The sequence below is a fragment of the Peromyscus californicus genome, unplaced genomic scaffold (assembly GCF_007827085.1).
Source record: "Peromyscus californicus insignis strain IS unplaced genomic scaffold, ASM782708v3 Scaffold_13__1_contigs__length_99412109, whole genome shotgun sequence".
NCBI lineage: Eukaryota > Metazoa > Chordata > Mammalia > Rodentia > Cricetidae > Peromyscus > Peromyscus californicus.
This window is the reverse complement of record NW_026294424.1, coordinates 48,983,515-49,008,163: the sequence shown is the minus strand read 5'-3', so window position 1 is coordinate 49,008,163 and position 24,649 is coordinate 48,983,515. Positions and strand designations below refer to the sequence as shown.

At 39.3% G+C, this 24,649-nt stretch overlaps 1 protein-coding gene across 3 annotated transcripts in view; it reads right to left on the bottom strand.

Moving 5' to 3' along the window:
- Positions 1–399: 399 nt before the first annotated feature.
- The window catches only part of Stim2 (stromal interaction molecule 2), a 135,040-nt gene continuing 110,790 nt past the window's right edge, over positions 400–24,649 (bottom strand). For 2 of the 3 annotated variants that reach the window (XM_052734948.1, XM_052734950.1), the window contains exons 4-13: positions 23,096–23,207; positions 22,058–22,173; positions 18,843–19,020; positions 18,050–18,227; positions 12,555–12,722; positions 12,286–12,309; positions 11,781–11,881; positions 11,309–11,547; positions 7,247–7,520; positions 400–2,046 (exon numbers count right to left, since the gene is read on the bottom strand). In XM_052734948.1, the coding sequence (XP_052590908.1) occupies positions 1,569–2,046; positions 7,247–7,520; positions 11,309–11,547; positions 11,781–11,881; positions 12,286–12,309; positions 12,555–12,722; positions 18,050–18,227; positions 18,843–19,020; positions 22,058–22,173; positions 23,096–23,207 (1,868 nt within the window). In that variant the 3' untranslated portion in view covers positions 400–1,568. The remainder of the gene's footprint in view (positions 2,047–7,246; positions 7,521–11,308; positions 11,548–11,780; positions 11,882–12,285; positions 12,310–12,554; positions 12,723–18,049; positions 18,228–18,842; positions 19,021–22,057; positions 22,174–23,095; positions 23,208–24,649) is intronic. The other variant, XM_052734949.1, reaches the window with a different exon arrangement.

The window sequence follows — 24,649 nt, the reverse complement described above, 5'->3', positions numbered from 1 at the left end:
TGTGGATATCATTTAAGACCTTGACAATTTTAACAACAGGACCAATGCAAATAATCACAACTCATGGAAGATCATGAAATTCAGCTTCTTAAGAAAGCATTCCTGTTAAGCAAATCTCAAAAGAACTTCTCACTTTTCTATCAGCATCCCCACATATACAGCACTGAGTTAGACATTATGTACATTAGCCAGTACTAAAGCAAAAATCTAGTTAACATGTATCAGATTTCCCCCAACCACCCATCCTCATCACATTTCCAGATAATTCTGACTGAGGCTCTAAGAGCTGAGTAAGAGTAAACTAAAAATGTTCATGTGCTGCTGTTTTATGTGACACTGCTCTCAGACTAGCCTATCATCTAACCAATTCCAAAATTTACAAACTGATACAACGCAATCTAAATGCACCATAAATTTATATTTGTTAATCTCGGTATTAGAACATTTAAACATTTCAAACTACATAAAAATATGACAAACAATATAAAACAAAGAAATTTGTTGACAACTTAGTTCCAAAACATCACTATTTCTTATACTGCAATTAAGCAACAGGACAGCTTACATAGCTCTTCAGAAAACAGTGTTTTTAGCGGAGTGTTATCAACAAAAATCAGCACAATCCCACACAATAATGTCTCCAATTTATTATCTTTTCCACAGTACAAATTTTTCAAACCATAAATCCTTTGCATTTATTCAAAGTCTGTAAACAAGTGCCTGATTCCCCACCCCCATCTCAGTTTAAGCATGTGAATGTTTTAAGTCCTTCCATCAAGTTTTAACTCTTCATGTGTATAAGGAATCAAGAGCCTTCTCTCTTTACATTATTTATATTTTATCATACAGCCTGCAGTGCAGTAAATCACAGTGAAAGCCCTGGGAAAACAAAACATGATCTTTACAGCAGGACTTGAAACTTTATAATAAATGCATTTGAAGAAGCGTCCCATAATAAAAGTGTGGGTTTTCATTTCCAGAAAGCAAGTCAATTAGAAACTCTAGTTTCTACTTAAAAACCCATTTGGATCTAAAAGTGAAAACAGTCCCCTATCCACAGTCATTTTATAAACTCTATACAGTTTTACTTGCAGAGATTGTTTTTTCCAGTCTGGAAAACAGTAGTGCAATTAGTTTTACTTCTTTTAAGTTATTTAGTCCATGATGGAAACAGCTCTGTGGAAAGATAAGAAGATATTCTGGTAAACAAGAAATTTTTGCAAGCCCATGCTGGCTTACAGTCCATTAAAGCTTGTAAGTCCATAGCGGCTTTCAACAGAATGCTGTGTATACATCACTAACATCAATGCAGAAATAAATAGGCGGAAATAACTGTAAACTGTCTCCTCTCGATGACTCTTCAGTAATGGCGGCCTTGATAAATTGATGGCGTAGTCTGTTAAATCATCAGACAGCAGACAGTTGCCCTTAAGGACATTTCCACTATGGCATCAACTCTGGAAAGCCCCAATGGAGTTACATTCCTAAAATAAAAATAAAAACGGAGTGGAGGGTGGGAGATAAAGTTCACAGATGCCACTTGAATGGAATTCCATCAAGTCGCTGAGTCACTTAGACTTCTTCTTGAAAAGACTTTTGATTTTTGATGGCTTTTTGCTCTTCTCGCCATTATGACAAAGGTCATGTGGGATGCTGCTTATTCTGGAAACATTGGAGGCTTCCTGAACTGGCTTGCTGTCATTGCCAGCTGAGGAACATGATGTGTGTCGAGGTTTAGGCACCGGGATGCCACTAGAAAGTTGGTTCATGCTACAAGATTTCTCCAAGATGCCATTGTATACTTTGCTGGCAGGACTGAAGATCATGCTCTTGGTTTCTGTCAGGCCCAAACACTCAGGGGAGCCCCGGGAGACATCTGCTGTCACTGGCGAATCCCCCCTGGAAGAATCCTCCAGGGAAAGCTCATCTCTTGATACCTTTCGAGAAGACAATGTTTGGTATATCTCAAGGCTTGAAGGAGGAGACTGTTTCCTTCCAATGGAAGAGTTCAAGGAGTCACACTCTGAAGCTGTGTCTTGCACTTCCCTGAATGAGACAGACAAAGGTAAAACTTTTAGATCTATATGTTCTTAAGAGTACCAGCAAATATTCTGGTCAAATCAAGCTTCATTCATTATTTATCCAATTATAAAAGGAGAAACGCTGTAATTATATATAGAGAGATAAAATTTGAAAATTCTTCTTGTTTTATACCCTATTATCTCCTAGTGCGCGTGCGTGTGTGTGTGTGTGTGTGTGTGTGTGTGTGTGTGTGTGTGTGTGTGTGTGTACATGTGCGCATGCACACACCCACACGCAAGAGAAACTATATATGTGTTTGTGTGGATATCTGCGTATGTGCATGTGTAGGCTACAGATCAACACTGAGTATCTTCTTTGATTGCTATCCACGTTATTTTGTTGAGACAGGGTCTCTCAACAAATCTGGAACTCATAAATTCAGGTAGGTTAACTGGCTAATAAGGGAGAGATCGGCTTGTCCCCATCCCCACCCCTGCTGGAGGCAAAACAAGTGTGGCAGTACCTGGCTTTTACACAGGTTCCAGGGATCCCAGCTCAGCTTCTCAGGCTCATTTAGTAGGCAATGCATTGTCTGAACCTCTCCGTAGCCCAAAACTTGTTTAGTTTTAGAGATAAATTATAACCATCAAACACAATAATGTAATTAAGTTATGCCTTCTTTAACGCTCATGGAAATGAAAACGTCTGAATTTTGAGTTTTCTTAAGCCCTTCTGACTTTTGCTTCCTTCAACACTTTTTCTTTCTGAATCACAGAACGGCCAGTGTATGTTTGAAAGATAAAATTTTAATGTTTAGTTAGTTACTTTTAGTGTTTAGTTGTGACCTTGATGAAATATGGCTTTCTGAGGAAGTAAAATATGAACACTGCACTAAAGTAAAATCTCTATCAAGTTTGGTGGAGACAATGTGCTAAGGCACAATGGAATGGAGAGGAGATAAAAGGCAAACATGATGCTATTGTTCAAGAACGGACATTCAGTAAGATTTTACAGAAGAATTTCTTTGTGACTAGCACCCCCCACTTTGTCTACAGTGGAAAAAGAGGTAAATAAAACAGAACCCTAGAGCCCCTAACAGTCACCATTGAGACTACCAGCCTCCTCTGAAACATCACAAGGCCACGGCCCTTCCCACCACCATCTCTCTTGCAGAACCACCACAAACTTGCCCTAAGTGACTCCACAGCTTCCTCATCAGCCTCTCTGCTTCTCTCCCAGTGTCTCCCTTTGAGCAACTTCTCTCCACAGCCACTGAGGTGACCCGAAAAGCTCAATCACCACATGTCACTCACTTGCTCACAACGTTCTACTGTGCTCCCTCAGACAGAATTCAAAGGCCCTGCACATCTATTTTGTCCTTGGCTCTCTCTTCAACCACACTCCCTCCCTCCGCTACAGAACACCCTTCCTATTCCTTCAACACACCAATCCCAGACTTCCTCAGGACTCTGCAACCAGTTTTCTCTGCTGGAATATAATCCTCCCGCTGCTCTGTGACTGGCTGCTTCTCGTCCTTCAGGGAACTACGATCCACCCAGAGAGGCCTTCCCTAACCATCCTACATAAAATGGCGTTTCCTCTGCTTTCATTGATCTCTGTTTATCATCTAGCATGGCCTAGTAGCAAAAATGGTATTTTCTATTAACTTCAAGGGAAAAACATCGTATTAAGACTAGCAGGTCTTATTAACCACTGTATTCTCTATGCTGGAGTTCATGGCAACCGCACAGTAAGATCAATAAATACATACAGAATGAAGAGTGAATGAAATCCTGAGGAACAGCAACCATTTCTAATTGGTTTCTGCGTGCACTCAGCACAACTTCATTAAAGAGTTCTTTAAAATGAAAGATAAAATCAAGGTAAAATTGGGTGAAGGAAGTCAGGAAAAAAAAATAGGACTAAAGACAGAGCAGCAAAGTAAAACCTCACAGGATAATGATCTCCCAGCTGGAGCTAGCCCAGGGTGTCTTACTTGGTAGCTCAAGGTATCAAGTATACAAGACATAGCAAGAACTAAACTCATATTTATAGAATTAACCTCTTATAGTGAATGGTCTAGGACTACTATCATTTTTCACATTATTTACACTCACTTATTTCTGACAGTTATTTCAAATTAATATCATATTTTAGATACACAGTAGATTGCTGAACTTATTTACTCACATGTTTTGTTTTACTCATACTATATATGTAAAGCCTTCCTTAAATGTGTTCTACTACATTTACTTATGGTATATGTGTGTATTTATATGTCTGTGTGTACATTTATTTACGCTATATGTATGTGTGTAAGTCCCTTGGCTCAGATGTGGAGGTCAGAGGACAGCTTACAGGAATTGGCTCTTTATCTACAATGTGGGTGGGTCCTGGGAAGTGAGCCAAGGTAATGAGGCTAGGCAGCAAGTGCCTTTACCTACTGAACTACCTTGCTAACCCAAAAGACTGTCTTCAAACAAGCTTCCATAAGAAGTATTATCTCCTAGCCTCATTAAGTGTGTAATATGGAAAGATTACCGAGCTCAGGAGGCATGGCTCCTCCCTCCTCCTCTAGTCCTGTTGTTAATCAGCTGTCAACTTCACAAAAATGATCTCATTTCTCTAGTCTCAATTTTCTTATATGCCAAAGTAAGAGACTTTGATTTGTCTTTAATGTTGCATCTACTTCTACTATTCCAATTTAAAAACAAGCAATGATCAAATGTATTGCTTCTTCCATGTAACTGATCAGATCTGCACCCCAGGTACTACACAAATAAAAATTACTCTATTTTTTAAAATGCACATTCTTTGTGGCACATGTTTCCTTTGGAACTGAACTTAATCATATATACCATTTACATTAATTTTGTATCATTTTCCCCATGGTCACATGTAACTAAACACATACGGGTTTTATAAGATATCTGTTTAGAAAGAGAACGAAGAAGACTCCCTGGGTGAGGGCTAGCTGAGGGTACATGTGTACACTGGGTAGAACACAGAAGGCTGGCCTCCCAGCATGGGTGAGGGCTAGCTGAGGGTACATGTGTACACGGGGTAGAACACAGAAGGCTGGCCTCCCAGCATGGGTGAGGGCTAGCTGAGGGTACATGTGTACACTGGGTAGAACACAGAAGGCTGGCCTCCCAGCATGGGTGAGAGCTAGCTGAGGGTACATGTGTACACTGGGTAGAACACAGAAGGCTGGCCTCCCAGCATGGGTGAGGGCTAGCTGAGGGTACATGTGTACACGGGGTAGAACACAGAAGGCTGGCCTCCCAGCATGGGTGAGGGCTAGCTGAGGGTACATGTGTACACGGGGTAGAACACAGAAGGCTGGCCTCCCAGCAGACAGCCATCTTGAGGAAAGCTGTACAGGTGCTGAAGTCAAATTCCTCCCGTACTCATGAGGCAGCTGGGAAGTTCTGCCATGCTATGTGAAACAAGAACTTAACATTTCCATGACAGAAAGGTGTGGTGGGACAGGGCAGCTCTGGCAGCCCTACTACTTTCCAGAAGCCACAGAAAAATGATGTGAGAGGAAAGGCTCTTGTTCATGACTGTGGTTATACTAGAAAGACACATAAAATGCTAATCATAACAGGCTTCCTGAGGAAAGGTGCATCAAATTCTCTACTTGCAATGAGACTGCAAACCCTGATTATTTCCTTAGGAACAAGCCTCAGAGATTACCTGCTAATTAAAACCTAACTTTCATTAGGCAGAGCAATGATTACTGGTGACAAGTGATCTGACGGTAATGTCACCAGAGTCATGTGACTGACAGCTGTGAGGAACCACCATGAGCAGTGCTGGTAACTAAGGGCAGTTTTCCTGTCACAAACACCACTCTGCTTGAGAAGAGGAAGACAGTTTAGAAGTGAGCTCCCCACAGCAACAGGTCTCACAGTGTGCTGGCGCCCTCAAGACAGAATGGAATGCATGCAGCTATACTCACTGTGGCAAAGAAATTAAGTCATGAATTTAATTTAATTTTATCATTCTCTCCATTAAGCTCCCAACATCTTCTTGAGCCCTGGGCATATAACACTGCCTATGTGCTAGCAAGCAACAAATTATTTTGAAATTTCAGTCATACTGATGTCTCTTTATGTGGAGGCTACTCAAGTCCAAGATGTTCTATTTTACACCCACATTTTCACCTGACAAGTTTGCTGTGGATATCGTTCTGTATAAATAAAACACTGATTGGCCAGTGGCCAGGCAGGAAGTATAGGTGGGACTAACAGAGAGGAGAATGGAGAAAGCAGGAAGGTGGGGGGGTGGGGGGGGACACGGGACACTGCCAGCCGCAGCCATGACAAGCAGCATGTGAAGATGCCAGTAAGCCATGAGCCACATGGCAAGGTATAGATTTATAGAAATGGATTAATTTAAGATATAAGAACAGTTAGCAAGAAGCCTACCACGGCCATACAGTTTATAAGCAATATAAGTCTCTGTGTTTACTTAGTTGGGTCTGAGTGGCTGTGGGACTGGAGGGTAACAGAGATTTGTCCTGACTGTGGGCCAGGCAGGAAAACTCTAGCTACACAAGTTTATGGTTGGAGACTACTCAATACACTTGTTACCATCTATGCAGTTACACCTCCCAAAGCTCCAACAGCCCAGTGGCAACAGAGCTCTCCACTGGATTCTGAATTCCACAGGTCTCCTAGTGGTCCAAAGAGGAAACACAAATGCTGATGAGAAGGGATCTGCAAATACTACGGCCCCAAACTCACTGATATTCATAAAGATTATTGTTCAGCCAAGCCGATCAGCAAAGGCAGGAAACACAGAAGGCAGGTCTCTGCTATCAGCATTAAATATTAGGTCACCCGACAAGGAACAGTGGGGTGGCCTTTAGAAACTGAAAGCAACCAGACCCCATGCTTCTAGTGACACAGAAACAAGACCTCAGCAATATAACCACAAAGAACTGAGTTCTACCACAAACACAGGAGGCTCAAAGGGCACTCCAGATTCCACAAGAGAACTCAGCCCAGCCAGCATCTTGATTTTAGCCTCTGATACCCTGAGCAGGAAACCCAGTCAGCCCAGACTTGCACTTCAGATGTACAGACCTGAGTGTCCATAAACAGTGTCACGTGAAGCCACTGAGTCTGTGAAGGCTTGTTGTGTAACCACAGAATACACTGCAGCACTGTACTATACCCACTTAGCCCTGTACTCTGCAGTTATTGACAGCCAATACCATTGTTTTTCAGCAGTGAAGTAGATGGCCTCCTCGTCCTCTTCATTCCGATACAGAGCAGGGCAACTTGACACAGACAGAATGTCTGGATCTGGGGAAGGTAGTGAGTGCTGGGGATGCTGGGGATGGTGAGGATGCCGAGGGTGGGCTACCAGAGGAGCATGTGGAGGAAGCTGAGCTCGCTGGGACTGTGGGGAGGACGGCACAATACTTCGACGAGAGCGGCATAAACTACTGCTCCTGGCTAAAGACCCAGCAGGTTTAGGCACGGTCCCTGAAAAACACAAGCCAACAGAAACTCTCATAACCACCAATGTCCCTCGTCCCTTAACGGTCTTCTTACAAATATGTACACAAGAATTGATGTAGTAAAATATCAGATTTAATGTTTATTCAGGTAGCTATATAATAACTGCCATTCTCTACCACCTATGAAAAATTAAACAGCAATAATTACAAATGTAATAAAAATGATAACAGAGGTAAAACTAAAATAAAATGCACATAAATGTAGTTTTACTGTAAAAATCTAACACTACTAAAAACAAAGACAAAACTTTATTCAAAATAACATTTAAATATGAAGTCAATATAGCATATTTATAAGGAGTGATAAACTATTTATGAACACTATATTGAAGCAGAAGAAAGAATAGAATAAAGTATCAATGGATAGTCTTTGACATGTCACCACATGTTTGACCTTTAAGAAGGTTTAAATAAAGACTGTACAGACAGTCTCTTAGCTGAAACCAAAACTTGCTTCCTGAACACAGATCCTCATGGACTAAGTCTCTTAGATCTCCCTGTGTTTACCACCTGCCTCAAGCTAGACCGATGCATGTGGAACAATTGGACTGATCCTCAGTTTCTTTTCCTGCACTCAAGCTGGCTCTTGGTGCATGCTGCATTCCTCAGTGCCACAGCACCAGGACAGGAGGTGATGGCAAACTTTACTCCTGCACCCTTTTTAAACTGGGTCCTTTCTGAAGTTCACGCTATTAGACAACACGAATCCTCAGACTGCACGTCAGTGCTTTCTCCCCAGCAGTCTTTCTCGCTCTAACCAAACCATGCACTCACTCATCATCAATGTGAGTAATTTCACTTCTAAGACTCATCTGACCCTTGACCAATCAAGAGTTTTGACTTCTCCTTTGCCTTCCTGTCTATTCTGATGTCTTGAGTTGCCAATCACAATATGATGAAACCACCGAACAAGAAATGAAACAATTCTCTTAGTATCAGAAATCATTGATTACCTAAACAGAAACTCTAACAATTTGAGTAAGGACAAACTTCTCACCAACAACTTCAAAACAGTCTGGAGAAAATAAGGAATCAAATTGAACTACACCTAGTTAAACTATTATTTTCCAGTAAAGGTGAAAACAGACACTTTCTGCCAAAGACAGAATTTCTCAGTTTTAATTTGTTTAACAAAATACTAACCAACACTATGCTTTCAGTAAAGAACAAAAAGGAGGAAAGAAAAGTAAAACATAACAATAAACATAGAAGTATATTTAAATAATGGCTAAAATTATACCAAAAGTGACAGATGGTTATATGTGGCAGAACACATCAGAAAAGCACCAGAGAATACTAATACACAAATGAAGAGTCACTACAGTTCAAGTTATCTGGAGCACCCTAACTGTCGAGAATGAGAGAGGAGGAAGGGGAAGAGGAAGGGAAGAAGAGTGCAAAAACAAACCTTACTTAAGAGCCCTGGGATAAAACAGATCAACAAGCAGGTTAAATATCTGCATTAAATATCCCCAAACATAAAGGAAATAATACCACATAATTCCCAAACTTACTTTGGGAGGAGGAGGAGTAATAGGGAGTATTCCCTATTCTTCTACTCACAATAAAGATATCAATTAACAGTTCTGGGGTTTCTTCACTTAGAATTACAGATAGCATTATTCATGTATTAGAATCTTTTACTTTGCTCTTTACATACAACAAGCATGCTTCCTGTTCATTATTTCAAACATAACTAACACATAATGTAGACCACCAAAGAGGTATCTAAATGAAGCCCCTTCATCATACCTTAGACACTATTCTTATAGCTGACAGCGTTTGTTTTACAAGGTCCAGAACTTAGGCTCTTGTAACAAAGCAGAATGGAGTAACACTGTGTGGCCACTAGGTGGAGACACAGCTCTCCAATCCTATGAGCAATCAGTTTAATTCCTAAAACTTCCTATTAAATTTCAAACCAGCTCTTGTACTTTTACATATTTATAAGTATTAATATCTATGTATAATACATTATTTAAAACATATGCCAATTATTCACACTTAGTATTTTCTTTTAATGAACCAAAAACAACAAAAAAAGTTTTGCCATCTCTAAACTCTCAAAAGTGCTTCTAAAACAGACAAATAACAATAATAACAATAACAATAATAATAATGGAAATAGATCATCCTCAAGTACAATTCTGATTCATAACAAATACATATTTTAAATAAAAACTATTTTTAAAAGGTTTAGTATTTAAACAAATGCATATATTTATGAATCAGTGTTATGTAGGGCACATATATAAACAAATAAACAAACAACCAGAATAGACAAATTCAACTCGCAAGCCAGCTTGAATATAGATGCAGCCCAAATGAGGCCACGAGGTCACCGGCTTCTGACATCCCCAAACTTACAAGCTGTTCCTCTCAGCCGCTCCCCTGTGACAGTCACTACTGCTTCCTCACTGCACTGCACCAGAGAATTACAGCCAGAACGACAAACGCAGTCACTGTGCTGGCGAATTAAAAGCCTGATTGGATAACAATTGTTCTACACAATTGGAACTGTTGCAGCAGTTTCAGGAAAGCAGTAATGGTTGAATAGAAAAAGTCAAAACTAAAAATTACTCAGATAAGATGACTTGATTGGTCTCAAAAATGAAAACCTTAAGTTTTCAGCTAACCAAAGACTAAACTAATACACTTCTCCATTCTTCAGAGTTTTGGTCTACTGACACCGTAAAAAGTCACAAATATTGGGAAAACGGACCAGGCAACCAGTAATAAGAATAACAAATTTTCCAAATAATTTCTAATATAGAAAAGCTGCAAATTGAAAACATCTGAAATTCTGCAGAAAGTCAAAAGTTAAAGCATTCAAATTTTATCTTACCAAAATGTCTTTTCATAAAGTAAAACTCAAAAACATAGCATACAACTAAGCAATGTAATACACACAAAGAGCTTCCTTTGGAAGGACTCACTCACATTCTGGCAAAGAAACATGGTGGCACACATGTATAATCTTAATACTCAGAGGGTAAGGCAGGAGGCCAGCCTGAGCCACACAGCATGGCTCATCTTAAAACAACCAGAAAACATCTTACTTATTTATATGTATATATAACGTGTCTTACATAAACACATATACATATTACGTCTAAGTTTTATAAACAAGCACAGCTTTTGTTAAAGGCAAACAGAATCAGTACCTCATGATATAAACAGAGCAGGGTAACACTACAATAAAAGAACACACTGAAAAGCAAAACAAAAATACTAAAAAAAAAGTCTTGGGAATGGCACAAATCCTGAGCTTACGAAGAGTCAAGCACTGACGATAGCAGAGCTAGCACCCAAAGCCAGGCTCTAACACCTTCCCTTAATCTTCCTTTCTTCTGTAGTTTCCCGTCAAAGTTCAGCATTCCATTTATATAACCACTTGCAGCCATAATGCTGTATCTGCCCCTTTTTAATGTGACTCTCTCATTTCAATTTAATGATAAGTAATGGTTTAAAAGCAAAATCTTACAATGAGTTATATATAACAATTGCTGAAATATAACCATGTGCTAGATTATGCAAATTAATCAACTATTCATGCCTCTTGATAAGGTGTATTTCTAAACCAGAATATATAACACATATATAAAGAATACATAGATAAGAATACCTCATATAGTACTCTCAAAGAGTAAAATAAATATTAAAAAGAAACAAGAGTACATTTCCCCCATAGATGTCAAAGTACATCATTCCTAAAAGGGCGTGTCAGGAACTAACTATGCTGAACTCACTTACCTGGAAACTGTGACACTATTGGGGGTGTGTCTTCATCTAAGTCATCGACTCCTCCAGCAATAGGGTAAGGTGGAATGGAGACTCTAGGCATCACCACCCAGCTGTGGTCAGAGTACAGAGAGGAGGTAAGACTGGGGAGCCCAGAGTTGTGAGCAATCTGAAAGCCACAGATCTTCTCAATCTGCTGCCAGCGAAAAAGCCGTTCTCGCAAACACGTTGTCAGCTCAGAGAGCGCTTTCCTGAAAAGTCAATAGATGAATTACTTACTGCATTGAAGTCTTGAATATGATATTGAAATGAAGGCAGTGACAGGAAGAGACCATGGAAATTGGTTGATCTCAAGAAGAAATTATCCAGTTTCAGAATTAGTATAAATTATGTTACTACGTAAGCTTCACTGACTAAATATATATTATCTATCTAGTACACGGCTCAACACTGTACTAGACAGACTGGTAAAAGAGCATCTCACTTGGCTTCCAGAATCTTGTGATCTACTTCATCCAGGGAGGAGCTATGTGCAACATGCAGGGTCCCAAAGACTGTGCTTCTCTTCTTTTTAATTTTTTCTGCCTGGAAACCCAAAATGGAAAAGGTAAGGCAAGGTTTAGGAAAATGACTATTTACATACTAGTAAAGTTGATTTTGGTTTTGACTGTATTAATAATCATAAAACCAGTAGAAAATTATTAGCCAAGATACAGACATGTGTTCAAAATAAGAAAACAGATGAGAAAGAAAGCATGCTTTCCTAAGTCAAAGACATTTAAAGCTTTGTTCTAGAGAACTGTTTTTCTTATTTCTATAGCTGAGAAGGACCAGAATCTTCTATTAAAACTAATAGAAAAACATGAACCAAATCCTATTGCAATGAGGGTTAGTCAACTATGCATTTTTTTTCCAGAATTCAGATTAAGGCTTACTCTTATTCCACACAATTTAATAACAGCAAACATGAATTTCTAGTAACTACTAACCTGCATCAGATATGAGGCAGCAACCTGGAGGAGAAAAGCTCCGTATAAAACGTTTACAATAGTGATAATAATGACAATTTCTCAAGGAGGCTAAGGTAATTTTGAAAGCTGTATATGCACTTCTCTAGAGAGAGTAATTTTACTTTAAATTCAATAATTACAAGATTCAATTTACATGACAAACTCTAATTTTAAAAACAGAACCTTCAAGAAGGGCTTTTACTGAAGTTTTTGTATTCTGAGTGATTAATCATGAAATAAGATAGTACCTCGTCCTTAGCGATGGCTAGCTGCATCTCAGCATTCTGTCTCTTAATATTGTAGTACTGTACTTCGACTTCATGTGTTAGCTGAAGCCATTTCTGAAGTGCATCAGGAACAGACCAGCTGCTTCTCATTTCAAACTCCTTTTCAGCCTTTTTGAGAGCCATGCGGACCTGCAAGGACAAAAGGAAGAAGACACAAAGAAAGGGAAGACTGAAATAAATGTTGGTACCAAAACAAAAAGAAAAACCAACTCAATTAATGGATTTTACAGAAACCTTTTAAAGTCACTAAATCTAAAGGTACTTTTTATATCAAACTAGAGCTGACTTTAACTGCCTTCTAAATTTACTGGGCAAAGCTGTCACAGACTAGAGAAGGGCACATGGGCCCCTCACATATAAAAAGTTGAAATATTTAGTTTTTGTATTTTATAGTTGTCAAGCTAAGAGAAGTAAGGCACAGAGGTGAAACAAACAAATTGCTAATCACATATTCCCCACCATGCATTTTTTGTCACCTAGGATATAAAGCAATGCCTGAAACATAGGGGACTTTCTAGTTCTCACTGCCTGATGCCCTGTCTGTTATTTCTCTTGTGTGGTGATATTTTAATTGTGCTGAAACGTGATTTTATTTGTATGTTAATAAATAAAGTTTGCCTGGAGATCAGAGGTTATTAGCTAGCCAGGAATAGAAGTCAGGCAGTGGTAGCACACGCCCTTAGTCCGATCACATGGCAGGCAGAGTCTCTGTGGTCAAGGACACAGCCAAGTGCGGTGACCCAAACCTTTAATCCCAGTACCAACCATAGAGACCTGGAGGTCTGTATAGACAGGCAGTGATGAGGAAGTCATGTGGTTGGGTTTAGAGCCAATGAGAAGGCAGAACAGGAAGGCAATAAAAAGACAAGTCACACAGGGAGAAAGTCTCTCTTGGGGAAGTGAGGCAGCGAGTTGTAAGATAAGGTAGTCTTGGCTCTTCGCTAGTGCTCTGATCTCTTGGTCTTTTAACTCTGTATTTGGCTCTGTGTTTCTTATTAATAAGACCATTTAGAATTTCGTCTACACTCGTGCTTCTCTTACTACAGTCTGTTCCACCCTTTCCATCTCACACACTGCTCCTCATACAGCAAACAGCAGGTAGACACTGAGCATGAGTAGACTGTGTAAATTTCAAGAAAATCACTTCTAGTCAAGAATAGACTGGATTTTCCCTGTGAAAAACTATGTATTGCCTTCCTTGTAGGTATGAAGTATTTCTCCCACATGCCAATTAAGGGGCCATCAAATTAAACAACAACAAAATAAAATGTCTGATGTGATAAGTGTAATAAAAATGCTAAGAAAAAAATATCTAGAGAAAAGCCTCACTAACAAAGTAGGAACAGAAAATCTGTTCTTAGAATAGCTTACTTAGAATTCTAGACAGGGTACGAACTAGAAGCTATGAGGTGACACATGGTGGGATTGGTGTGTGTAACTCACAGCCTTCCCACAAAGCCACGGGGGGCACTGTGCAGCACAGTGCTTCTGGTGCCCGACCCCTAACTGTAGAGTACTTGCTCTCACAAGCTAACTAAGGTAACTGAAACTCCATTCCTAAACTAAAGTGCAGAGGAATGTTTGATCTGAACAAACCCAACTTATTTAAATAAACTTTTCTGTTTGCCAGAATAAACTAAGAAGAGGACTACACAAACTTTTGATAAAGAAATAGAACAGCTGTTGGGCAGTGTGGAAAAATATTTTAAAACTCCAAAATTAAAAAGAAATCACAACAGGACACACAGTCCATAAATCTTATAAAAAAAAAAAATGAAAGAGTTGGAACTTGAACTTAAAAAAGGAAGGCTTTTTCAGTAGAAGCGACTTCTCAGGCAACACTCACCTGGCATGATTCATTGTGTAACGTATATGGAACAATGTGAATTGAATTAGACAGCGGCTAAGCTCTGTGGCGTCCCTGCTAATCTCTCAGGAAGAAAGAACTTGTGGCCATGCCCTGCAACACATGGCCCTACAAAACACCATAAGCAGAACGCAGCAAGCCTTTCCTCTCACAAGACTTTGAAACTAAGAATTCAGTGTAATATAAATGTGCAGGCTACTAAACACTTTATAATCCTAAAGATTTTCCATAAATTTATTTCTCTTAAAATAGTTCAAATATTTTGCACTGAAACTATATATTTTGGGCATAAATTGAGGCTGAGCAACCCTTAAATTAAGTGTTAAATATGTCTCAAACCTGTGAAATTTATGACCATCCCATATTAATGACTATTCAACAGTTATTACTCATGACTTTGTTACTTGATGAAATCTTAACCCTTATTTTGAGTTATACTGTTATCCATGAGGATGGTCAAAGTCAAATTAGTTAGTAGCTTTTACAAATGAATTATATACCTGAAAACTATTTATATAACTCGGGCACATTAAAAATAAAACAGCAACAAGTAGAAACACGTCAGAAATAAACAACCCACACACCTCAAACCTGGCTTCTAGACCTAATTTGACTGTATAAGCCCATGAAGCTTTTGGCAAGATCCACACTTCTGAGGCTCACTGTCTGAGACTTAGACAGGTAACATGAGATTTTTAGGAGCAAAATCACGATGTGAAAACTATTTTAATCACAAAAAAATATAAAATGGTAATATTAGTTAGTCAAAAGTCTTCATTTAAGGAAAATAATACCATATGATCATTTTTGAAGTTATCTCCACTAGGAAAAAAATATGTTTCAAACTATATGGAATTGTAGGGTAACATATGGCTCTACCTACATGAATTTCCCAGTTTAATTACTTCAGTAAATGAAGCACTAAACAGCAGTACAGGAAAACACAGATTTGGAGTAGGCCACACCAAATCCTGCCTTGGCTAAAGAACAGTTGTGTTAACACAAGGCAGCAGTTACTCAACTTCCCCACTATAACCTTCTCTTTGCAGCACAGCTCAGGGTTAATACTCAGAGCAAGCAACTGACAGCACAAACAAGCGCTCTATACACTGAATACTCATCAGGTGTTTTTTATCAATATGATCATGCTGGGCAGAGTTCTTCCTCAAAGACCTGCTGCTCTCCTTTAAGCCACCTTTAACTCAGGATGGCATGAGGATTGTGCTTATACTGGCACAACTGGTACATCATACTGTAGTGACCTTCGGGTCTACAGAGGCATGCAAAGCTCCCTGGACCAAAACCAGAGATAGGGAGAGAGGCAGTCACTTGTCAAACACTATTATTAAGAGAGTTAATGTTCATTCATAGAAAGAGATGCATTTTCTTTAGTGGCCACTAGTACACCCATACTTCTGTAAATACTCCCTCATCAAGGACTCTAGAAAGGAACCGAATAAAACTCATGGGGTCATCAAAATAAATAAGTAAAAAGACATGAAAGCAGAAAGACTAGATAGGAAGAAGTGATCAGCAGGAAAGAAACAGAAGAGGGTAACTGGGGAGGGAGGTAACAAAAATATATTATACATGTATGAGAATGCCATAATGAAACCTACTGTTGAGAGTAATTAACATATGCTAATAAAAAAAACTATGATTAGTTCTTTCTTATAGGCAAAGTTAGATAATTAGCTAACAAGCTTTTAGTAGTCCTGAAACAAGTTGGATATCTTGGTGGGATCAGGCCAGGAGTTCTCACAAGAACCTGCAAGGCATACCCAGTTCTTGGACACAGTAGAATTTCAGCGAGGCCTTACTGTTAACTTCTTGACTCTTTCCTATATCCTGTACAGAAAAGGTTTGCCAGGAAGCTGGGCATAACTACAAAATATGCCGAAGAGTCAATTTTAATAGTTTTTAAAGTATATTTTAATAAAGTTTATTATAAAAAAAACTTGCAAATAAATAAAAACATCACATGCCAAAATTAACCAGACCCAAACTTAATGAACTTAAGTCAAAGGGAAGAGATTTAAAATATTTTTTCAAGAAAGATGTGTAGTCAATGGGGGTGGGGTGGGGGGGGGAGCCAGAGTTCAGTTAGTCAAATTCTCCAAAAGAACATCTGATCTTTTACTTGACAATCAATTGAGAGGCAGCAGCACATAAATGTAACAAAGAGAGAGGCAGACTACTTAGATTCTTGTCCCTGCTTGGTAATTGACTAATTCTGAACAAGTCTCCCAATCCTCATTTTGCTTCTCAGTTTTTCAGTCAATAAATGGCCAAGTCAGAAAAATGAGATGACATTAGGGACACAGAGGTTCACAGAATGGATTCTGAAGATGAAAGGGCCACAGAACAAGAAATACAGGCAGCTTCCTAAATGGAAAAAGAAACAGATCTTCCCATACAGGCTCCACTAGAATAAGGCCCTGCAGACATTACAGAGTGATGATGAATCTACATTTATTTATGCCACCAAGCTTGGAGTAATTTGTCTCTGCATGTCTGAGGGTTTCTATTGCTGTGAAGAGACACCAAGTCCACAGCAACTCTTATAAAGGAAAACATTTAATTGGACCTAGCTTACAGTTTCAGAGGTTTAGTCTATTATCATCACAGTGGGACATGGTGCTGGAGAAGGAGCTGAGAATTCTACAACTGGATCCACAGGCAACAGAAAGTGAACTGTCTCACTGGGCGTAGCTTGAACATAGGAGACCTCAAAGTCCACCCCCACAGTGACATACTTCCAACAATGTCACACCTCCTAATAGTGCCATTCACTATGAGCTTATGGGAGCCAATTACATTCAAACTACCACACTGCAGGAACAGGAAATTGACACACATGTATGCCATGAGATTCTTCTACAATCCTCTCTTCTCCAAAGCACTGTGAAATGTCTGAAAGCCTACTCCATCCTATTTTGAGTAGCTGGGTGAAGGAAGCAGACATCAGGAAGGACATCTTTGTAGATAACTTTGAAGATGTTAGATTATGTTCTAAAGCTATCTAGCAGGTTTCAAAGGAATGACTAATAGAAATCCTTAACATCTGCAGCCTTTGGGTTTACAGAAGCCCAAAATCAGATGGCCTTTCTCTTACTAGGTGACATTTGAAACTTAAACTTACTGCAGATACTAATAAACACCTCAAGTGAACTCTAGGCATCAAATCTACCATGACATATGTTGCATGGAAGAAGAAACATGCTGGCAACTTCACCTTTCAGTTACCACTTTGTTATTTTAAAATATGAATTCATCAATGCTGAAAATATTTTACTAGCTGAGGAACAGTATACAATGAAAATAAATGCAGATAGAGAAGATGGGACAAAACAAAAGAAAAAGAAAACACTGGCCCTGCTCCCGAGTAGCAATAGGAACACTTTCTTAAGAGTGATACCTGCACCGGGTGGTGGTGGCGCACGCCTTTAATCCCAGCACTTGGGAGGCAGAGGCAGGAGGATCTCTGTGAGTTCGAGGCCAGCCTGGGCTACACAGTGAGTTCCAGGAAAGGCACAAAGCTACACAGAGAAACCCTACCTCTAAAAACCAAGAAAAAAAAGAGTGATACCTGCTCCAGCTCCTGCTCTGCATACTGGCGTCTGCTCAGCTCGCACTCTGCACCTTCCCTCAGCTCTCTCAGTCGACAGGCCTCCTCCTTGGCATAGTTGATTTCATCCATCATTTTTCGCTCTAGATTTTGCTTTTCTACAGCAACAGTTCTGTTTTCTTCCTGTGCCTTTTCAAGTCTTAGAGAACAATAAATTTTTAAAAAATTCCTCAAGTATCTAGAATTTCACTTTTATGAAAAACAAACATTGTTTCAAACAACATCATACTTTTTAAAATCAGAATTTAATAGTATTTCTATTAATCTTAAATTAGCATAAATACCCGGCAACCTAATATTTGGCTATTTTTTGTTATTTTGGGTTCAAAAGACAAGGACTGCAGAAAACAGTCTCTGCAAAGATACTGTCCAGAAACTTGTAAATATTCAACTACATTCTACCTTTCCTCTGATCTTCTACACATTTATTCCCAAGTTGTAATTCTCTAAAATACAAAATGAAATGAACATTTATACCCAATATGAACACTAACCCAAAATAAGTGTTTATATATACTCTCGGGTAACATTTTCACCAGATATATTTGCTTGTGTGACTAACAAGAGTTAAGACTGGTTTTAGTAATTCATTTTGTCTTATTTTGTTTTTCTGAGACAAGTTCACGTAGCACAAGCTGACCTTGAAGTCACTAGCTATACAGCCAATGATGACCCTGAAGTGGCCATCCTAGCCCTACCTCCAGGACCCCAACATGAGCCACCACGCCCAGGCTGAGGGAGATGCTTTAGTTACCTCTCTTGTAAGTCCATGAGACTTTGCTCTGCAGTTTGTAGACTCTCTAGGTCTTTCATCATTTTTGCAACATGTTCCTTTGATGTCTTATTTTGTGTATAAGCAAACCAACACCCCCCAACACCAATTACTATGGAAATTGTGAGAATAAAATCCTTCATCCAGTTATGAGGTGGGCCTGTGGGGGGAAAAAAGCAGAGAGTTAATTTTTGAATGCAATATAATGTAAATGTACAGAAAAGCAGATATCCAAAGCAAACAAAACTAAACATCTCTTTCCCCAGATACAAATTCTAGCCTAATAAAATCAAAAGTCTCTTCCAGCAGTCAGTATGCTTATTTTCCAACAATCAGTATGCTAACTAATATACGGGACCTGCAGAAAGGCAGAGAAAAACACACATGGCCATGTCAGGCCTCATTTCCAATGCCATGCTACTGAGAGAAGCCCCGGCAGAGTAGAGAGGGCCATGACTTGCTTCCATTTTCCTCAGTCAGGCCAGGTCACTAACAATGAGACATAAATTGGATAACCAATCACTCACCAAAAGGCACTTTCCCAAGTACGCATATACAACAAACTGTGCTCATCAGCGGACCGTGACGTTGGGGGACATGCTACCCACCAAACAGACATGACAGTATTTTGTTAACCCACAGGGAAGTATGGGGGAAGCTGCTGCTTGTGCCTCAAGAGTTGAGGCCAGGAATACCCTAGCACCCTACAACTGACAAGAAGCCTCTTCCCCCATACCTTCTACTAGTAACAAACACTATCCACTACTCCACCATGTACACAGCTGAGAAGGCCTGGGTGTACATAGCTAGCTAGTAATGTGGGTCAAATGGCCATCTGTTTGATACAGGAGTTAGGAGGAGGGAAAGTACAGGAACCTTCTTCCCTAGCCTACCGTGGTATGATGCCAATGCAGCACTGCAATGTAAGGCAAAAGGCACCAGAGCTACTGTCTTCAGGAATATAAAACAGAAAAACCTCTACTCAAGTATCATTTCAACCTAGCCCTGACTGTCAATATACACCAACTTTCCAGGGACCAATTAGAAGAGCTATACATGATTTCTAATAAAATACAATATTGTGTTTTAATGCTCCAAGGAAATATAATTTAGAGTGGTAAACTGCCTGTCCTGGTTAGTTTTATGTCATCTTGACACAAGCTTAAGCCATCTGAGAGGAGGGAACCTTAACTGAGAAAATGCCTCCATAAGATCGAGCTGTATGCAAGTCTGTAGGGCATTTTCTTATTTAGTGTTTGATGTAGGAGGTCCTAGTCCACTGTGGTTGGGGTCATCACTGGGCTGGTGATCCTATGTTCTATAAGAAAGCAAGTAAGCAGCACTCCTCCATGGCCTGATTATCAGCTCCTGGCTCCTGGTTCCTACCCTACTTGAGTTCCTGTCCTGACTTCCTTCAGTGATGAACAGTGATATGGAAGTGTAAGCTGAATAAACCCTTTCCTCCCCAAGTTGCTTTGGTCACAGTGCTTCATCACAGCAATAGAAACCTTAAATAAGACATTAGCTAAACACTTAGTGCTCCTGCCACAAGACATTCTGCATGCTTCCTGTGGATGAATTCTATGGAAATCTGAAGTGGCTAACAAGTCCGGGATGCATGCATGTTTGTCTCTATGCTAGAGAGTCTCAGTGTTCCATATTTCCAGAGCATACACCCTCACCTGCCATGCAAAACATGCACTGCAGGCAGCTACAGTCTCAAAGGGGATTGCTTAGATTTCTGCTTCCAACCAAGAGGTTCAGCTCAGGCTTCATTTCAACCAGGAGCCCTATTCTCTGACTCTGTCTGAAATATAATCTCCAGGAATAACAATATGCAGATTCATCAGTCCCAAATTCCAAAGCACTACACACTAGAGAGTTGAGTAAAAACTCCTTTAACATGTATCTTTTCATTTGACCACATTAGTTTTTGTATGAAATCTAGCTTGGGCATTACACTGTGGTACTTGTTCAGTCAAATGGTAATTCTACAACAAACATATTTAAAAGGTAAATACATCATTAATTTCTGAGCTGGTTTGCTTATTAAAATGCATGTTTAACAATACTTTTTGAAAACAATTTGATAATACCATATTCTCTAGATATGAAGCACCTTGTTCCCAGATAGATACAGGAAGCATTCCCAACCAACGGCAGGTAGACAAAATTCTCTATCTCTAATTCCTGTTTCCACTAATCAGCTCATGGGAAAAAAACAACACTTCACAGAAAACAATCACCTAGTGGATTCAGACAAGGAATTAGGACAAGGAGCAGAGTTCAGGGATCCTAGGCATTTTCAGCAGAGCTCCACTTTCTCTCTTATAATGCCCATCAGCTCACAAAGGAATTCAGACTGCTTTACCAACTGCTCACTTAGCTCCAGCCAAAACAGAATCATGATCAAAGTCAAGTGATCGGTGAACCACTCTCTTCAGCCTTCAATAGAAGAGCCCACCTCAATCAGTATCACAGATACACTCCAGAATCCAGAGAGAATTACATTAGTTTCCTAATCTGTATTCTGTAAAAGCCATACTCCCTGTATTAATTTTGACATTCCTTTTAGGATTCTGAAACAATAAAACAGAATTCTTCTAAAATATATACTGTTCAAACACTTCCTCCAAAAGCTTTCAGAAATTTTATATTAAATAAACATAATAAACTTCTCTTCTGGGGAAAAAAGTATTCCTGTCCAGGTTAAAAATGTTTAATAAAAATATGACATAACACATTCCTTTTCAAACCAATCAAATAACAGTGTCCACTTTGTGTTCCTTCTAAAGATTTGAGGGATCTTTACTTCTGATCTATATCTTAAAAGTTCTTTTCCTGGTGGCTAGTGACACTGTTAGGACTTACTACTGGTGCCATCAAAACAGTTAAACTGCCATGGTTCTTAAGGATGAACATCCAGCTGAATTAACAACAGTCACAATAACCCAACATTTTAAATCTAGAAATCTGAATTATCACCTAGCCAGTTTCATAGCTTTTTACATTAGTAACTACTTTTGGAAATTCACATTTTTGTGGCCGAGAAGCTCATCCTATAAGCCGTATTTCCTTCACGGTTAGCATGTGGCTCTCTTCTTGGTGGTCTGCTCCTCTCCAGTCTCTGTTTTCTTCAACAACATGGGGATGGGCAGACTACACACTGAATCACACTGAATAAAAGAGATACTAACGTGTCAGAGGCCCAAACAAAACCACATCGAGTGCTTTGAGTTGAAGTTTCTGTCTGTGACTCCGGTCGCTGATTTTCAACTGGGAAATCATAAATGAAGTTTCATGAACTGCTATCCTGTACATAGAAAAAAAAAGTTCATATGTAATAGACAAAGTATTTCTACTATATAAATTTCAGTACATAAGCAATATATTTACTACTTCACATAGTGGTGATCACTGTTGAGAACTCATCTGTATTAAAACACACTACTTCAGAAACCCTTTCATAACACTTAGCCACTGAAAGCCTTCCTTGGGGTAATAACTGTCTTGCTATATTGAGGAGCTGCTGTTCTCTAAAGTGACTTTCTATTATAACTTGCTCTAACTGAGAAATTTATAAAACTGAAAGTAATCAACAAATGTCAGCATTTTCACAAGGAAAATAAAATAGTTACAGGACTTACTAAACATTTTTAGCAGATGTTAAAAACAGTTCTCACTTTAGGAGCTTTTAGTTAGCAGTGGCTGAAAATGCTCTTACCACACTCTTAGTGTTTAAATGCTTAAAACGAACAAAGCATGCTAAAAACCTAAGTAGAAGGTAAAAAGTCTTCTTGGGTAGGTTGAGGGGTGGAGGGATTCATGTAATATACAGTTCTTGAGTGAGTTAGGAGGTAGAGGCAAGAGAGTACTCAGAATACTTGGGGGCCAGCTAACCTGGTATGTGCAAACACTAGTAACAGGAGGCCCTGTCTCATGAAGGTGGAAGACACAGATCGCCAGCTGAGGTTGTCTTCTAATTTCCACATATGCTGCTGGGTCATCTACATGGACCCACACTCATGCCACAAACAGACACACACACTATATATGCATGCACAAAGAATAAAACTATAATAAGAAAACAGATACAATTGTTAAAACAGATACATTTATAGTATTTCCTTTATACCATCAGGCCCAGAATTATCATGTAGGTTCAGAATTGAAAAGTGGCATCACCTAAAACATACTTCTCAATGCATGGAAAAGCCCTCAGGGTAACTACTGACCTGGGAAGTGTTGTTCCCTTCACATTATTATCCCTAAAATTCTTCTCATATTGCGGGAGTTCAACAAATTCTATCAACCACTGCAGGGTATCCTCAAGGGTCCAATTATGAACTGCAAGACAGAAAAGAAGGTATATTTTAAAGCACACCATTCTCAGAATTAAAACCCTGTACACAGCTATAGAATTTCAGCAGAAGCAAACATGGGAGATTAAATTTTCAATTAAATCCAAATACTAAATTAATACTAAAATAGTATCTAGCACTCTATAGTAAACTAAAATAATGAGACTCACACTTGCTTTTCCTAAGGACATAGGATCTAAAACAGAAGAAACACATAAAAACAACTAAGACAACTAGTAGCAAAACTAATTCTAAAATAAGCATTAATACAGAGTTTTTAAAGGATGAAATAATCCATGTCCCTGGGTGTAGATAACTTACCAGATACAGATTTGACTGACACTTCCCCTAGCCCATCAATGCACATAACACTGTGAAATACCCTTGGAGAGCAAGGTCCAGCCTAAGCATCACAAGTAAGGTAGTGAACAAGATGAGGGAAATGTCTGTCCCTGTAGAAGCTAAGTGCCTCGGGCAAGGATTCAGGTGGGGCAACTTAGAAATAAAGAAAAGACGGGGGGGGGGGGGGGGGGGGGGGGGGGGGGGTTTAAATCATGTGAGTCATTAAGGAAAATGGGGAAGGGGAAAATCTCACACAGAGAAAATAGGAAAATAAGCCAAGCCCTCTGAGGTGACTATATCAACTAACAAAACCTAAAATAAAAACCCATAGAATTCTGAAGATCTGAGAGAAAAATTCAGAATTCTGAAGGTCTGAGATAAAAACACCCCAACCAGAGAGGAATGCTAACATTCAAATCTTCAAGAATGGATAATCCTTCTGGGTTTGGGTGGGTTGTTTTGTTTGTTTGTTTGGTTGGTTGGTTGGTTGGTTGGTTGGTTGGTTTTGTTTATGAGAAATAGGCAGAAGTTAGAGGGAAACCCTATTAGGAAAGACTGGATTTGAACACAGGCGAACTAAGCTCAGAACCTTGCTCTGCACTACTTTGAAAGTAACGACTAACAGCGAAGCTACAAAGAGGAGAGAACCCTGAGCATCAAGCCAGGGGCTTTGTCTGCTCGCAGTGTGCAATGGGCTACGATGAGTTTCTCCAAGGGAAGCTGTGAGTGGGTCTGAGAAAAGGAGTTGCGTAGTGTCCACATGTAATGTGAGGTTTTGGGAAAACTGTTTCTAGACTGCACAAGAGGGCGGACAGGGCTGCAGACGACAAGGAAGCACTAAACGCAGGGTTGTGAATCCATTGCTGCATACACGGATCTAGGAAAAGAGCATTCTAACAAAGCATAGAAAATTCTGAATTCACATTTGCATGCAATGTTTTCACAGTCTGCCTTTTTCAATATGTGATCTTTAAAGAGAGAAGCTTGAACAAATCATAATTAACTAATAAAAACTTTATTTTAAAACTGTATTGCTAAGTGGCAATTTTATACTGAGACAAAGCTGTTTCTCATGTTCTCTTTTTG